We start from the raw sequence: 17,005 nt of genomic DNA, 5'->3' as shown, positions 1-17,005 counted from the left end.
GTGGAGGGATATTTTTAATGGACATATGGATATTTTTATGCATATATGTCACAAATACCTCCATCTTACTTCTCCAAAATTTAATTTTTAAAAGTTGAGCTACCTTTCAAAATCATCAGTTAAACCTACTGGTTACACATTTGTCTCTTCAGGACTACCTATATAATGTTCTTTTCCTGCTTCACTTGTTACATCCCATACTCTTACATACATCTCAGCAACATACCGTTTATATTCTGATCGAAAATCTTCAGCTTGTGATTTGATATTTCAACCATAAAGTATGTAGAATGCAGGTTTCTGATGGTACCCTTATTAAAAATCATTAGCAAGAATATGGGCAAATTAGCTATTAGAAATAGCTACTTGTTAAAGTTGTTATATTTTAACAATATTTGTTAAAGTTGAGTTTTCTTGATTCATCCAGACCAGTTCCAAATTGGAAAGAAAGCTGTTACCACAAAACAAATTTTAAAGAAGTAGAGTTTTGCCACTTCCAAATACTTTTGAGGTTGAAAGAATTAGCTTTGTGAGTCTTTGGAAGAAACATTTTTGTAAATAAGGGTCATTTATATGCTATGTGGCAGCCTGGATGGGAGGGGAGTTTGGGGAAGAATGGATACACGTATATGTATATCTGAGTCTATCTGCTGTTCACCTGAAACTATCACAACACTGTTAATTGGCTATAGCCCAATACAAAACAAAAAGGTTTTTTTTTTTTTTTTTAAGCAATCCTTTGTGAGGTAGTTCAAAGTCAAATTTTCCTGAAAGGCCATTTTTGTTGGCCTTTTGTGCATACCCTATTGAAGTCAGACATTCTGATTTAGATTTAGAGAAATCTGTAGTACTGAGATTGTATATTGTAGATGTTATATTCATTGGAAGGACTGATACTGAAGCTGAAGCTCCAACACGTTGTCCACCTGATGCAAAGGGCCAAGTCATTGGAAAAGACCCTGATGCTGGGAATGACTCAGGGCAGGAGGAGAAGGGAATGACAGAGGATGAGGTGGTTGGATGGCATCATCAATTCAACGGACATGAGTTTGAGCAAACTTCAGGAGATAGTGCAGGACAGGGAAGCCTGATGTGCTGCAGTCCCTGGGGTCGCAAAGAGTTAGACATGACTGAGTGTAGGTGAGAGGTGAACAGGATAGTTGGTTTCGAATAGCTTGCTTTCCTGAGTGACAGTCGTGGGATTAAACAGACCTCCCTACCTAGCCAAATGACCAAATGTGGGGTAGGGGGTATCTCCTGAAAGAACTTTAATTTCCAGAGGAGTACATATTTATGGTTCCTGAAACTTGAAGACATTTGAAGCCAGCAGGGCCAGAAACGAATGGATAGCCAAGCATGTCCTTTCAGGTGACACGGTGGAGAGTCCTCACTGCCCAGCTCATGGCCTGAACCTCCCGGAGTGTGTTACTACGGTCCTGCTGAGCACATCCCCTGTTCATTCTGTAATTAACAACTAGATAGCACCATTTACTTCTCCATTTACTTTTGTGGATAGTTCTAGTCTTTGTTTCAGCTCGTCATCAATCTTTTTGGAAACTTCAGTGCTGTCACAAAAGCAATGCAATAAATCTCCCCACCATGCTTCTGCAAATTAAATAAAATGTATTTTAAGCTTGCCTCAAATGCAAAGGCTTCATGTGATTTATTCCCACACAGTTCTTAGGTCTGTGCCGAAGCATGACTCAGCTACCTGCAAAAGCCCAGACTTTGAACATGGGGACAATCATTTACATGGGGGCCTTGTAGAGCATGGGACACATGTAACCATTCTGTAAATACGTGTTGGATGAGGTCTAAGTGGAGGAATTCTTCATAATCAGCCTTTCTCTTTTGGAAAGAAATCTCTTCACCTTTTTCTAGAGATGGTTCCATGCCAAGTTCAGGCTGACTATCAGCTGATCAGGTTCATATCTAGCCACAGCTTCACTGACATCCATCAGTTACTAATGCACTGCCCCCAGTTGATTGTCTCTGAACTTGAAGATGATGGAAATCATTTTTTCACGGCTTCTAGTTTTGTGAGTTTCTTTCCCACTTAGGCAAGTTTTAAATGATCAGGAAATAGAATTTCTCCAACAAATCAAATTGGCAGATTATTGATGCTGCTCAAAATATGATCCAAGGACTGAGGCCATCCATACCACCTGGGAGTTGGTTAAAAATGCAAATTCTCAGATCCCACCCCAGATGGGATGTGGCCCAGCAGTGTGAGTTTTAATCACTCCCCTCAGGTGATTCTGACACATGCTAAGGTTTAAGAAGCATTGTCCACCTCTCCTTTCTCCTTTTCTCCCTTAGTGCCAAGATCTTCAATTTGGAGGACAGGTGGCAATGTTCCCAGGTAAAGGTGGCATTTCCCAGCCTCCCCTGCAACAAAGGGAAGTCCATGATATACTTGTGGAAGAAACCAAAAGAGGCATCCAGGAGAGCAGGTCCAAGAAAGGCTGCCTCAGCTGGGAAATGTGGCCCCTTTACCTACTGCCTTTCCTTCTGCTTCCCACTGAATTGTGGATGTGAGGGCCGGTGCTCCAACAGCCATCTCAGTCAATGAGGCAGCCTTGACGATGGAAACAGCACTGAAACCTGAGCAGCTGAAAGGCAGAAGTCTGCTCCCATTAATCAGATTACAAAGCAGGCACACTGGCCATGGCTTTCAGTTCTGCATCCCCAGAACCGAGTGTGGAGACTGGCACACAGTAGGGGCTCAGTAAGGATTTGCAGAATAAACAAAATGAATGACTGAATGCATGCTTGCTCAGTCACTCAGTTATGTCCAACTCTTTGCAACCCCATGGACTGTAGCCCGCTAGGCTCCTCTTTCCATGGAATTTTCCAGGCAAGAATACTGGCTCGGGTTGCCATTTCCTTCTCCAGGGGATCTTACTGACCCAGGGTTAGAGCCCGTGTGTCCATGAACACATACTAAACCCTTTCATGTTTATACTGGTCCTTCCACTTATTCTAGGTAAAACAATCAAGTGGCCTTTTAGTGAATGGTCCCAGGTAAGTGTTGGTCATATTTTCCCATTTCTCAAAGACCATGGGAGACTCTGTAGTAACATATCAGTGAGCAATTACTCCAGAACTAGACTGATTTGCAGCCCACTTGTAACCCACTCCAAGCACTACATGTCACCTTGGTCACATCATTTAACCTCTCAAGGTCCCCATATGCAACATAAGAAGGAAATGATTGTCAGCATCCTGTCAGCACATCCAATCAAAGATTCCAGAAGAGACTTCAGAGTCTAGAAATAATCTCTAGTCTCAGTTCTTTAAGGCTTGTTTACAATTACTTTTATTATTATTTTTAATGAACTAATACAAGGTGCCAGGAAACCCTGGGAAAGAGGTTATTTATTACATGACCTCAGGGTCGTGTGCTATAAACGTCACAAGTAGGCACACCCCTTTCACTATTTATTTCCAGTAAAACAAGAGATCGAGAAATCAGCATCAAGAGATGACACAATACAGCTGAGACCATTAAAAGCAACTCCTCCCAAACTGGGCATCATAAAGTATATCATGAACTGGGAACAGATTTGCTCAACGAGGGACAGCCTCATCCTTCTGATTCTCCACAAATGCCACAGGGAATTTCTCAGGGTAGAATGTGAAATGAAAAAGAAGTGCTTGGCCAGGAATGCTGTACATTATCCCCCAATGACCTGCCAAAGGGACTCTTTTTAAAGACGCATTTATCTCAGCAGGAGTGACAGCATTTAAGAAGTGGCCAGGTCCCAGTGCCAGACAATCTTCCATGGGAAATGGCTGCAGAGCATGGCTGTACCTTTACAAAGGCCTGCGTGATGGATGGGATGGGAATTGCCCTTGGTTGGCTAGATGGCTGGTGTACAGAGCCATAAGGATAATGCAGAAGTGAGAACTTAGGAATCAAATGGAGTTTACCTCGAATCGTGGCAGCCATCCCAATGCTCAAAAGTGAATTGGGCTTTAGATTTACAAGATCCCTCCTAACTAGAAATGCAGGCTTTTGCTGCCTTATAAATTTCTTAAGCAGTAACTGTTTATCGAATTGTACTATCCCATTGAAAAATCATGTTATAAGAGATGTAGTAATCCCAGTTTACACCATTCTCTTTTATGAACCTAGCCAGTGTATTTTGTATCACAAGCAAGTATATTACAGCTATGTTACACTGATCCTCTCATTATTGATGTAGCATTGATGTTAGGTAACTCCTGTAACAAACTGAGAGAAACACTAATTCACAATGATACATTTACACATTTGGGGGAGTCAGGATATCAAAACAGAGTTGGTGCGTTTTCCTTCCCCGCACAGAAAAAAGAAAAAAACGGTGATTCAATTATCAGCGGAAAAGAGAAGCAAAGAAAACCTTTTAATCATTAAAACTGATCTCAGATCCAGGATAGAAAGGTGCCAGGAATTTACTCTTTCTCTTCTCCACCTTCTACTCCAGAGAATAACCAAAAGATGGCTGGAAGCTATCACGGGGACCTAAGTGTTTCTTCAAAACAAAACACACTCAATGCAGCCATCTTTATTCCTCTTTAAATTTTTGAGGTTTCTGGTAGCAAAAGCCTGGCACTTTATAGAATTGAGAGCATCACAAATCAAAGGACTAGTTCTTGCAGACTGAGGTCCATCTGGCCTCAGGGTTCACCTCCAGGGACACAGGGCTTATAGCTCACAGTCCCTTCTGATGGGTGAAATGGTTATTCTTTTACAATGGATTCAAGACTTGAAACTATCACTGACCTTTGCCAAAGCAGTTTGTCCTGAGTTCCTCACCCCACCGCCACCCTTACCCCATTCACATTTCGTGCTAGATCTCAGGAACGTGTTCCTTGTGAAGGCTGAAGAGAAACACCCCTGCACGCCCTAACTCCCATGCCAACGTCTGCTTCAAAAAGAAGCAGAACCAGGCACAAAGTAGATGTTTCACGGGATCTGACCATTATCATGAACACGGATCGTCTTTTACTGCCAAGTTTACATTTTGAAGGCCTGCGGCTGCATTTCCCCACCCCTCCTCCATCCCCCATGCTGTCCACTGCATCTTATTCTTGCCTACAAAGAAGATGGCAGAAGCCACGGGACACTTCCCACGTTGCTTCCGGGTGAGCAGGCACATCAAATGCTAGGATGAACGATGGTGAGCTTGCGTTTCACCAGCGGTCTGTGTAAGAGAGGAAATAACTCCTCCCCCACAAGAAGAAAAGAGCCTGAACGAAATGAACAGGGCAACGTTGAGATCGTGAAGTGCATCCTCCTGCAAGCAAGTTAAATGGCTGTAAGAAACTGTGCCTGCACTTCACTCCATCAGCCCCAATTTCCTGGGACCTCAAACACCAATTCCTCTCCAAATATGGCTAAATGCTGGCAAATATTTGCAGACACCATTTCTGCAAATGAAACACAAAGACAATTATATACAAGGTTAATTTACAGAATGCCTATCCCCTTAAGTGTTTTTGACTAGATCAAAATAGGAATAAATATTATTCTTCAATTTACCCCCTAATCATCATGTAAAACTTAGGACTCTTGGAGAGGGTAACATAGATTTCTACAGATATTGCTCAAATATTTGGTTTCCTATATCAGAGTATATTCAATGCTATTGTGCCAATTTTCAAATGGAAACTACGAGAAGTGATACTTTAACTGCAAAAATAAATGTATCATATGTACTTCAGTATTCAGATGATGACTCAACTTCCCCACCAAGTCAATTTGTTAAGTCCTTGGGCTCCGAGGAACTTTACGGAGGAACTTGAGTATTTCTCAAGTTCATTTTGAAATGCAAGAAAGTCCTTGTATCTCACTTGCAGAAATACACACCCCTTGCTTAGTCTGTGCTCCCACTGGAGGGTATTCTCCCCCTTGGGCTGGGGACACTAGCAGCCAAGCATGGAGTTCTGAGATTCTATGGGAGGACAGCTCAGGAAACCCCCAAATCAGTCACCTGAGTTACAAACATATAGACAGCTGAAATGGGTGCTAAACTAGGGGTCACAAATTCAACTTCTCCTCCTGTGCTATCCAGGTGTCCGCCAGACAGTGACAGACAGGAAGTGTGGGCACAGTTGAGGTTCCCAGACGAGGTTCTTCCAACATCTCCTTTCCCCAGTAGGTGGTTCACATCAGGACCTGTTCTCGAGTCTCTGGCAGTCGAAGAGCAATCAGGCCACCCCCAACGAGAGAAGTGGCCGCCAGAAGGATGGGGACCACCTTGGTGATCCCAACGAAAGAAGCGAAGATGGTGTTTCCCAGGATGGCACCAAATTTGCATAATCCATTGAGGATGCCAAAGGCCGTTGCCCTGTAAAAGAAGGAGAAAGTAAACCATTCTGGAGGATGCAAACCAGCCCTCCTTAGATGTGTGGGACTGGGTTCTTTCCTTCCCTTGTTAAAGAAGTACACTGCGGCCTGGATGGGAGGGAAGTCTGGGGGAGAATGGATACATGTATAAGTATGACTGAGTCCCTTTGCTGTTCTCCTGAAACCACAACATTGTTTTCTAATCAACACATTGTTTTCTACCTCAACACAAAATAAAATATTAAAAAAAAAAATAAAAATAAAAAATAAAAACCCTGTCAGAGTGAATCCCTCAAGCAAAAAAATAATAATAAAGAAGTATAGTGAAGGTGTGGGAGAGAATTTTTTTTCCTAAATATCAAAGTAACACATTCTTATTTTAGTCTAATTTGGAAATACAGAATAACGTAAAGATGCAAGAATTTGTAACTTCACCCCTGAAAGGAATCACCATTATTAACATTTTGGAGTATTTCCTTCCAACTTGAGTTGTTCACAGGTTTCCCAGGTGGCACTAGTGGTAAAGAACCCACCTGTCAATGCAGGAGACATAAGAGATGCAGGTTTGAGCTCTGGATCAGGAAGATCCCCTGGAGAAGGGCACAGAAACCCACTCCAGTGTCCTTGCCTGGAGAATCCTATGGACAGAGGAGCCCGGCAGGCCCCAGACCGTGGTCACAAAGAGTCAAACACGACTGAAGCAACGTAGCACGCACACAAGTACCCAAGTATTGTGACATATTGCAAGAGTGAAAAAGGATGACACAGAAAGTGTAAGGGTCCCATTAATGACTCCTCTACCTTCTTGTGGCAAAAACAGTTCTGCCTAAATAGCAGATCTCCAGATATAAGACTATATTTCCCAGACTCTGTGCTTCCGAGCCTAGCCATGTGACTAAGTTTCAGCCGATGGGATATAAGTACAAGTGGCAGTTCCTGAGAAACTTCCTTAAGAGATGTCAAGAGTGGTCTTTTCCGACTACACAGCACAGGGAACTCTGTTCGATGTCATGTGGCAATCTCAATGGGAGGGGCATTTGGGGGAGAATGGACACGTGTATATGAATGGCCGAGACCCTTTGCTATTCACTTGAAACCATCACAGCATTGTTCATTGGCTCTGTGCTCTGTGCTTAGTTGCTCAGTTGTGTCCCACTCTTTGCGACCTCATGGACTGTAGCCTGCTAAGCTCCTCTGTCCATGGGATTCTTGAGGCAAGAATACTGGAGTGGGTTGCCATGCCCTCCTCCAGGGAATCATCCCAACCTAGGATTAAACCCAGGTCTCCCGCATTGCAGGCAGACTCTTTACTGGAGTGGGTATACTCCAATATACAATAAAAAGGTTTGTTTTGTTTTGTTTTAAAATGTCCTTTTTCCTTCCATCCTGCTTCTTGGAATGTAGATGGTCTCATTGTGGACAGTGACTGAGGTCACAAAAGAGGAAGAACAAGATAAAAAGAGCCTGAAGTTCCTATCTTCCTACATCTGCAGTTATTAATATTTGGAGTCTCTCACTCATGGTAGAACCTAATCCTAATTGGTATTAACCACACTTCCCAGTGATAACTACTGTTAACCATCAATTGTCTTCTGACTCCATTTATGTACAGAGACAATATTCTAAGCACTATTGGAACTTTCCAGGCAAGAATACTGGATTGGGTTGCCGTTTCCTTCTCCAGGGGATCTTCCCGACCCAGGGAACAAACCCTCGACTCATGCGTCTCCTGAATTGCTTGTTCTTGTCCATCAGTTTCTCAGTCATGTCTGACTCTTTGTGACCTCATAAACCATAGCATGCCAGGCTTCCCTGTCCTTCACCACCTTCTGGAGTTTGCCCAAATTCATATCGATGAATGATGATGATGCCATCATTGTGATGCCATCCAACCATCGGTGATGTCATCCAACCATCTCATCCTCTGTTGTCCCCTCTCCTCCTGCCTTCAATCTTTCCCAGCATCAGGGTCTTTTCCAATGAGTCGGCTCTCTACATCAGGTGGCCAAAGTACTGGAGTTTCAGTTTCAGTATCAGTCCTTCCAGTGAATATTCAGGGTTAATTTCCTTTAGGATTGACTGGTTTGATCACCTTGAAATCCAAGGGACTCTCAAGAGTCTTCTCCAGCACCACAGTTCAATAGCATCAATTGATACTTTGGCACTCAGCCTTCATTATGGTCCAGTTCTCACATCTATACATGACTACTTGAAAAACCATAGCTTTGACTATACCTTTGTCAGCAAAGTAATGTCTCTGACTTCATATGCTGTCTAGGTTGGTCATAGCTTTCCTTCCAAGCCACTGAGCCACCTTAGAAGCCCGTGTTCTGAGCACTGGTCCTCCCCAGATTAAGCAAACTGTCTCTATTTCACATTACAAGTTTATAAAGAATATATACTTTTGTACTTTAAATTCTTTTTACATTTTTTCCATAACTATACCACACTTTACCTTTATCCATTTTTGCCAACCCCAAACCTAGTCTTTTTGTTTTCAGAATTTTTTGGATATTTTCATATGTGTATTTTTCCAAATAAACTTTACAGTCATTTTTTTAAGTTTCCCAGGGTGGGAAAACAAAAAATCTCATGGAGTTGTGAATGGATACTTCAAAAGCTAAAGAATACTCAACATTTTTGTAAGATTTAATCTTCTTAGAATTCAGTAAGATATATCTTGACATATATTTAAGTCTTATTTTATATCTCTCAGTAAAGTTTTATGATTTCTTCACAGAAGTTTTTCAGTTTTCTCATCGAGTTGATTCTGAAATATTTTATGATTTCTTCTATTATTAAATGAATTTCATTTTATTTTTAATATTTGATCTTTTTTAAGATCTATAAATTCTTATGTTAGTTTTATTATTGATCACCTTACCAAATTATTTTATTGTTTCTATTAGTCTCTTTGTTTAATTCCCTTAGGTTCCCTGGATTTAAAATCACATATCATTGAAATGATGATAATTTTCTGCTTCTTATTTTTTGTAATATAAGTTCTTTGATTAACAAAAGAGGTTTCAAATACAGTATTCTGTGCTTTTCTATAGCTACCTGTAATCCAATACCTCTGTCATCAATCTTGGGAATATCATTATTTTCTGCAGAATTGCATTTACTTACCTTCCACACCACTCTGGCCCAAGAGCCACTCACCTGCTGTCCTGAAAAATCCCCCCCTCCACATACTATGAATCCATTTAAAAAACTGAGGAAGTAACATGGAACAATCTCCAAAATATATGCCTATGAGAATAAAGCATGGCAAAGAATGGTATAACCTAGCATGTTCTCATCTGGGTTTTAAAAGGGGGCGATGGTAACATACACACAAACACATGCACATATAAATACATACACATATGCATTCCTATTTATGCAAAGAATATTTCTAACTAATACCTGAGAAACTGGTAGTAGCTGCTGCTTCTGAGAGGGGAACTAGCAGCTTATAGTAGAAAAAAGATTGAACTTTTCATTGTAAATCATTTTTTTTCACTGTCTGATTTTACATTGTCTGTGTAACTTATTTATTAAATAAAGAAAAAATCCACAGAAGAAAAAAATTCCCCCTCCATGGGAAGAAATTACTGCTAAGCGATGGGCCTTGACCCTATGCCTTTAAACCAGACCTCTTCCTAACGAGTGTGCATGAAAGAAAATAAACCTTGGGCATTCCTGCCACATTCTCTGCAAATGTCCTAACCATCATGCCTCATGCCACCTTTATTTCTGCTCCACCCTTTGTCTGTCTAGCTCTTCCCCTTTCTCCTTCATTTCCCACTGGCAGGCCTGTTCTCATCTCCCTTAGGATGGCACATACGTAGCTTTAGCCCTAGCTCCTCTCTCCTGGACAAGGTTTGCCCTTGCCTTCGCATCTTCCCATTCCAACCCACCCTATCAAGCCTTAGCTTTCCCAACCCCAGGCCTATGCCAGCCTCCAGGTGAGAGAAGCTCAACAACCTAAGAGACATTTGGTTCATCGAACCCCGAGTAGACCAAGATGGCCACGGTGGAGGATCTCGGGGCAGGCTGACTCCTGGCTAAAGGAGCCCAAGCGAGTCCCGTATGGAAGCGCAGAGAGGAGCTGACCTCTGGTTGGTGGGATACAGCTCCACTGTGATCACATCCAGTGCGTTCCAGGCGGCAATGCTGGTCCCGCAGAACAGGCACTGCCAGCCGATCATCGCGGACTCGCTGTTGCCAAAAAACAGGAAGAAGCAGCAGACAGCAGAGATGAGCATGGAGCCACCTGCCCAGGGGGATCAGAGCAGAAAGAAACATGAAACCCATTTCAGACAACACCTGCAAATGCAGGTTCATCTCCACACAAAGAGAGCACAGCTTGGACCCCCACACGGCACCCCAGCCATGGAATCAGAGCCTTCTGCGTGGGTCATGGCACCAGAATGAGCCCCCAGGAAGGATTTCGAAATTCTCCCTCCCTGCTACTGTCCAGCCCAGAGTAACTGAAGACAAGGCAGAGAGGGTGGATATCAGTTGAGAAACTATTACAAGCCAGAGTTCCTACGGTGACTGAAATTCATCAATGTCAGAAGATTCCATTCTTGGGACTTCCCCGATGGCTCAGTGGTAGTGAATCTGCCTGCCAATCCAGGAGGCACAGATTCAATCTCTGATCCCAGGAAGATTCCACAGGCCACAGGGCAACTGAGTCCCCACTCCAGAGCCCCCAGGAGCCACAAATACTGAAGCCTGTCCCCCTAGGGTCCGTGCGCCGCAACAAGAGAGGAGCTCCCCCTCGCCACACCTAGAGACAAGCTGGCGCAGCAATGAAGACCCAGTGCAGCCAAAAATAAACAAATACATGAAAAGATTTTTAAATGTTTTAAACCCAGGACTCCCACACTGCAGGCAGATTCTTTACCAGCTGAGCCACCAGGGAAGCCCTTTAATTTTTAACTGAAGGATAATTACTTTACAATATAGTGACAATTTCTGCCATACCTCAACATGAATCAGCCACACGCATACATATGTCCTCTTACTCTTAAACCTCCCCCCGCCATTCCCCTCCCCATCCCACCCCTCCAGGTTGTCCCAGAGCACAGGCAATAAATTAAAAAAAAAAAAAAAAACTCTATTCTTATGGAGCTCAAGTTCCACTGCGAACACAGCTGGACCCAGGCTACAGAAACCTGATCAAGAGCCCTGCTGCTTATTCCTATGTATGCCGTCTGCATCCCAGATATCTAAGCTGCCTTCCTCAGCCCTGCTCTGTGCCCCAGGAAGCTAACCCCTGTGGACAGCATGCCTGGGGCTGGCTCCCTTGTCAGTTGCAAGGAGAAAGGGCTCAGGGTATTTCATGCCAGTTCCCAGCCTGCTTTAAAAGTCCTTTTTGGGCAAATGTTACATCCCTCCAGGATGTCTCCTCCTCCTTGGTTCTAGCTCTCCCTGGGTTCAGTCACTGCTGTCTTCTCCCTGTGTCTCTGGAGACAGAGCTTGCTGCCCACGGTCACTAGTATCTGAGTGTCTCATCAACCTCATCTATTCCCATAACCCTGCCCACACGTTTAAATGCTGCTCCATCGTACAGTCTTCACCAGAACTGTCTTGGGTGAATTCCTTTTCCCACCAAGACTCTGGGTGATACAGTTAATGATAAGAGATCCCCTTGAAAGAAGGCTATGTCTCATCCTACCCAAATTCAATACACCAGAGCTAGGGAAGTCTTGAGTGGGTGCAGGGCAGGGATCAAGAGTATGTCTGGAAATGTGATAGGAATAGTTGGCAGAAAGGAAGGAAAGAAGCAGGTCCCAACCAACCAGCTGGGAAACAAAGGAGTCCCCACCAGGGATCAGGAGCCAGGAGGAGGGAGGTCTTCAGGTTGCCAAGGAACCAGAAAGCTGGTCTGGCCTCCTCCACAAGTGCCTCCCTGGGGGTGGGGAGGGTGCGCCTCTGCCTGGAGCCTCGCCATCAGACCCAGAGCCGCTGAGACTCGTGCCAAACCTTGCTGATGAACTGGGGAATGGTAACTGTCCACCTACGTTCTGCTGATTATGGGGAGGGATAGGGCTGTGACTGGGTAGCATGCTAACCTCTTTCCAACAGTGAGGAGAGAACTAGAATGGGAGGAGACTGCTATCTACTGGACCACAAGTGCCCTGAGAACTGTATCATCAACATGCATGCATCATTCAAAGTGGCCAGCCATGGGCTTTGGTGTACAGTGTTTATTGAATACAATATATTACCATCAAAGAAATCAAGTGATAGGGAACCATTGCTGTTGTTCAGTTGCTAAGTCATATCCAACTCTTTGAGACCAGCCCCCCTGGATTGTAGCCCAACAGGCTCTTCTGTCCTCCACTATCTCCTGGAGTTTGCTCAAACTCCTGTCCATTGAGTCGGTGATGCCATCCAACCATCTCATCCTCTGTCCCCCTCTTCCCCTCCTGCCCTCAATCTTTCCCAGCATCAGGGTCTTTTCCAGTGAGCTGGCTCTTCACATCAGGTGGCCAAAGTACTGAAGTTTCAGCTTCAGCATCAGTCCTTCCAATGAATATTCAGGGTTAATTTCCTTTAGGATTGACTATGTTGAGTCTTCCCACTATAGATCCCTCTGGTCCCCAGTTCTTCCCCTCTCATTGTTAGTTCTTATTCCCCTTGTGATGGTGAGGCCTGAGGTCAAACCCCAGCTGCCCCTGTGTGACCCTGAGTGAGACACTTAACCTCCCTGAGCTGTCTCACTTTCCCCATCACAGGGTTGCGGTGAAGGTTAAATATATTAATATTTACAAAATGCCTAGAACAAAATCTGACCTCTAATAAGCACTTCCTAAGTGTTAGTTGAATGAAATTTCTATTTTATGTCTGTCTCTCCAACAGATCATTTGTTCCTTAAGCACAGGATGCTGTCTGTCTCAATTAGCATCGTATACCCATTGCTGACCACACAGCCTGGTGGAGAACTGTCCTGGACAAATTAATGTTTATTAAATTGAATAAATGAGGAATAACAGGCTCATCAGGAAAAATTTCTTCTCTGCTGTTAACAAGGCACAATCCTGGCCAGAAGAGGGCACAGTGGCAGAGTAAGCAGGATAAATGATGCTCCAGCAGACTCAATTGGGCGGTTGTCTGAGGGTCATGGGAAAGGCAATTTCAAAACAGGTCACTCACATCACATCGAGACATTAATTGAGCACCTGGTAGTTACTGGGCCCTGAGAATATAGCAGTTGATACACTGCATGCCAGACCTTTTTCTAAAGATACAAAAAGGACACTGTATGAGCTTTTCACAATCTTGATCAGAAATGAAATAGACATTAGTAAAAGATCAAAATATAAGACAAAGGTCCATATAGTCAAAGTTATGGTTTTTCCCATAGTCAGGTACAGATGTGAAAGTTGGACCATAAGGAAGGCTGAGCACCAAAGAATTGATGCTTTTGAACTGTTGTGCTGGAGAAGACTCTTGAGAGTCCCTTGGACAGCAAGGGGATTAAACCAGTCAATCTTAAAGAAAATGAGTCCTGAATATTCATTGGAAGGACTGATGCCGAAGCTGAAGCTCCAATACTTTGGCCACCTGATGCAAAGAACTGACTCATCGGAAAAGACCCTGATGCTGGGAAAGATTGAAGGCAGGAGGAGAAGGGGGCAACAGAGGATGAGATGGTTGGATGGTATCACTGATTCAATGGATATGAGTTTGAGCAAATTTCAGGAGATAGTAAAGGACAGGGAAGCCTGGAATGCTGCAATCCATGGGATCGCAAAGAGTTGAACACGACTGAGTGACTGAACAACATATAAAAAATGATGAATGGTAAATATTAGTTGCAGATATCCAGTTTGTGGAGTATGACTAGTTAGCATTGGAGAAATCTATTTTCATCTGGGATGCATTCATGATGACAAGAAGAGACTCAGTGGTGAAGGAAAGGATGTGTGCTCTCTCCCTGCCCCACCTGCTCCCTATGCTCAGCTCTCCCTGCATCCTTGGTTGAGGGGGGCAGTCCATTCTTGTTCACAGGGGCATCCCCCCCACACACCCTTCATTCAGCCTCATCTCCCAAGAACTCTTGCAGCTACTCCAGGAGCTGACACAGAATTCACTATTCACCCCTAGGACTTAAAAGACCTGTGATAGGAACTCACTTCCTGGGGACTTCCCTGGTGGTGCAGTGGCTAAGAATCCACCTGCCAATGCAGGGGACACGGCATCGGTCCTTGGTGCACGAAGATCCCACAGGCCTCAGGGCAACTGAACTTTTGCATCACAACTACGGAGCCTTTGGGCCCTAGAGACCATGCTCTGCCACAAGAGAAGCCGCTGCAATGAGAAGCCCATGCACGTGGCTAGAGAGTAGCCGCTGCTTGCCGAAACTAGAGCAAGCCACATGCAGCAACAAAGACCCAGCCCAGCCGAAAATAAAATAAAGAAATAAATTTTAAAATTAAGAAAATATTACTTACCTGAAGTTATTATATACAGAATGGATAAACAAGGTTCTACCGTATAGGACGGGGAACTGCGTTCAATACCTTATGATAGAGCTTCCTTGGTGGCTCCATGGTAAAGAATCTGCCTGCCAGTGCAGGAGACTCAGAATCGATCCTCGGTCCAGAAAGATCCCCAAAACCATGGAGCATCTAAGCCCATGTGCCACAACTACTGAGCCTGTGCTCTACACCCCGGGAGATGTTGACATACCATAACTACTGAAGCCCATGCATCCTAGAGCCCGAGCTCTGCAACAAGAGAAGCCACTGCAATGAGAAGCCTGTGCACCGCAACTAGAGAGTAGCCCCCAGGCACCATTGCTTTGCGTGCAGCAACAAAGACCCAGCGCAGCCAAAAATAAATGAAAAAACCATTAAAAAAAAAAAAAGAAAAGAAAAGAAATTCACTTTCTTGCTCTTTTCTTCTCCAATATTGTGGGTTTTTTCCCATAAAAATAGACTTGTCAGAGCCACTCCAAGTGATTTAGTTCAAGTGCCAAGTAAAAATGTATGGCTTCAGTCGCCTGTTTTTCTTCTTTATGTTGTTATTAGACAGACTGACAGAGACTGCTTGAAACACGCTATTTGTCTAGCTCATTACATACTAATATTTCCAAAGTTTAAAAAAAAGGCCAGTGGCAGAAGTGTCACACACTTACTCTCGATGGAGCAAACAGTGGTATTATTTTAACCATCGTGGAAGAGAATCTCAGAGCAGTCAAGGAAGTCATGCAGACTCACAAAACTAGTGCTGGCCGAGATGGCCAACTGACTCCCAGCCGCCAGTCTCTGACACCACGCCACCCCTGCAGGACCTTCTGCTGAAAAACGTGGGCTTCCAACTCATTCAGGAAAGAGGTCATCTTCGCTGGTTCTCTCAGTCCCACAGCATGACTAAGCCATGACTCAGTGGCAGACACCGAGCTGGGCACAGACATCACAGAAGTTAATAAGCCACTGTCTTCCCTCATCAGGTTTCAGGTCTAACCAGAACCCTGTCGCTGAAGAGGACACAGCTCAATCTGCTATGCCTGAGACATGACCATCTTCTCGACAAGATTAAAAGGCAGAAACCACAGGCATGTCTTGGGCTCACCATTCTAAATATTCATACAACTACTTATTGACAAAGTGACTCGGAGATTTATTTTGTGGCCTTTGAGCCTTGCTGCTAGGATCTTCGAATTAATTTTTCCTGACAACTACATCCCTGGGGCCGAACTCGAGGCATGCGTATCAGCATACTGTCTGCTCCCCCTCCCCTGGCCTTGACTCATATTCTTTTTTTACTAATTTTATTAATTTATTTTTGGCTGTGCTGAGTCTTCAGTGCTGCGTGAGCTTTTCTCTAGTTGAGACAGTGGGGGCTACTCTTCATTGCAGTGCGAGGGCTTTTCACTGCAGAGGCTTCTCTTGTTTCAGAGCACAGGCTCTAGGCGCACAGGCTTCAGTAGTTGTGGCTCCCAGGCTCTAGACCACAAGCGCAACAGTTGTGGTGCATGGACTTAGTTGCCTCAGGGCAGGTGGGATCTTCCTGGACCAAGGATTGAACCCATGTCTCCTGCATCGGCTGGCAGATTCTTTACCACTGAGCCACAAGGGAAGCCCCTTGACCATATTCTTCTGTGTACATTTTCCCTGTGCTGTGCTCAGTCATGTCCAACTCTTTCGTGACGCCATGGACTGTAGCCCGCCAGGCTCCTCTGTTCATGGGATTCTCCAGACAAGAATACTTGAGTGGGTTGCCATTTCCTCCTCCTGCTCCCGACCCAAGGATTGAACTCGTATCGTTTGCATATCTCGCACTGGCAGGTGGACTCTTTACCACTAGTGCTACCTGGGAAGCCCCGAGTTTACCCTGGCTCTGGGTATATATACATTTTGTTTCTTGTTCACCATGCCTGACTTGTGTTTTGGTAACAAACTGCTGCAAATCTGGCAGAATGAACCAAGGCAGACATGAGAACCTGAGATGCACTGAGCACTAGATGCTTTGGGTACACTGTGTTCAATTCTCACAAACCCCTGCCAGCTCATCATAAGTCTACTTATCTATAAAATGAGGCCCAGAGAAGTAAAGGAACATGTCCAAAGTCAAATAGCCTTTAGGTGACAGGATTCCAACATGAGCCTGTCCAACTCCAAAGCCCAGAATGTTATTACTATTAAATAATAAAAAGTAACAAGATTCATC

General features: G+C 44.1%; 1 protein-coding gene across 8 annotated transcripts in view; it reads right to left on the bottom strand.

The window, feature by feature from the left end:
* Positions 1 to 3,295: 3,295 nt before the first annotated feature.
* The window catches only part of SV2B (synaptic vesicle glycoprotein 2B), a 266,204-nt gene continuing 252,494 nt past the window's right edge, over positions 3,296 to 17,005 (bottom strand). For all 8 annotated transcript variants that reach the window (XM_081550463.1, XM_081550464.1, XM_081550465.1 and 5 more), the window contains 2 exons: positions 10,433 to 10,592; positions 3,296 to 6,335 (listed from right to left, as the gene is read on the bottom strand). In XM_081550463.1, the coding sequence (XP_081406589.1) occupies positions 6,152 to 6,335; positions 10,433 to 10,592 (344 nt within the window). In that variant the 3' untranslated portion in view covers positions 3,296 to 6,151. The remainder of the gene's footprint in view (positions 6,336 to 10,432; positions 10,593 to 17,005) is intronic.

The sequence above is a fragment of the Giraffa tippelskirchi genome, chromosome 12 (genome assembly GCF_054371585.1).
Source record: "Giraffa tippelskirchi isolate mGirTip1 chromosome 12, T2T-mGirTip1v1.2.pri, whole genome shotgun sequence".
Lineage (NCBI taxonomy): Eukaryota > Metazoa > Chordata > Mammalia > Artiodactyla > Giraffidae > Giraffa > Giraffa tippelskirchi.
This window is presented reverse-complemented; position numbering and strand designations above follow the sequence as displayed.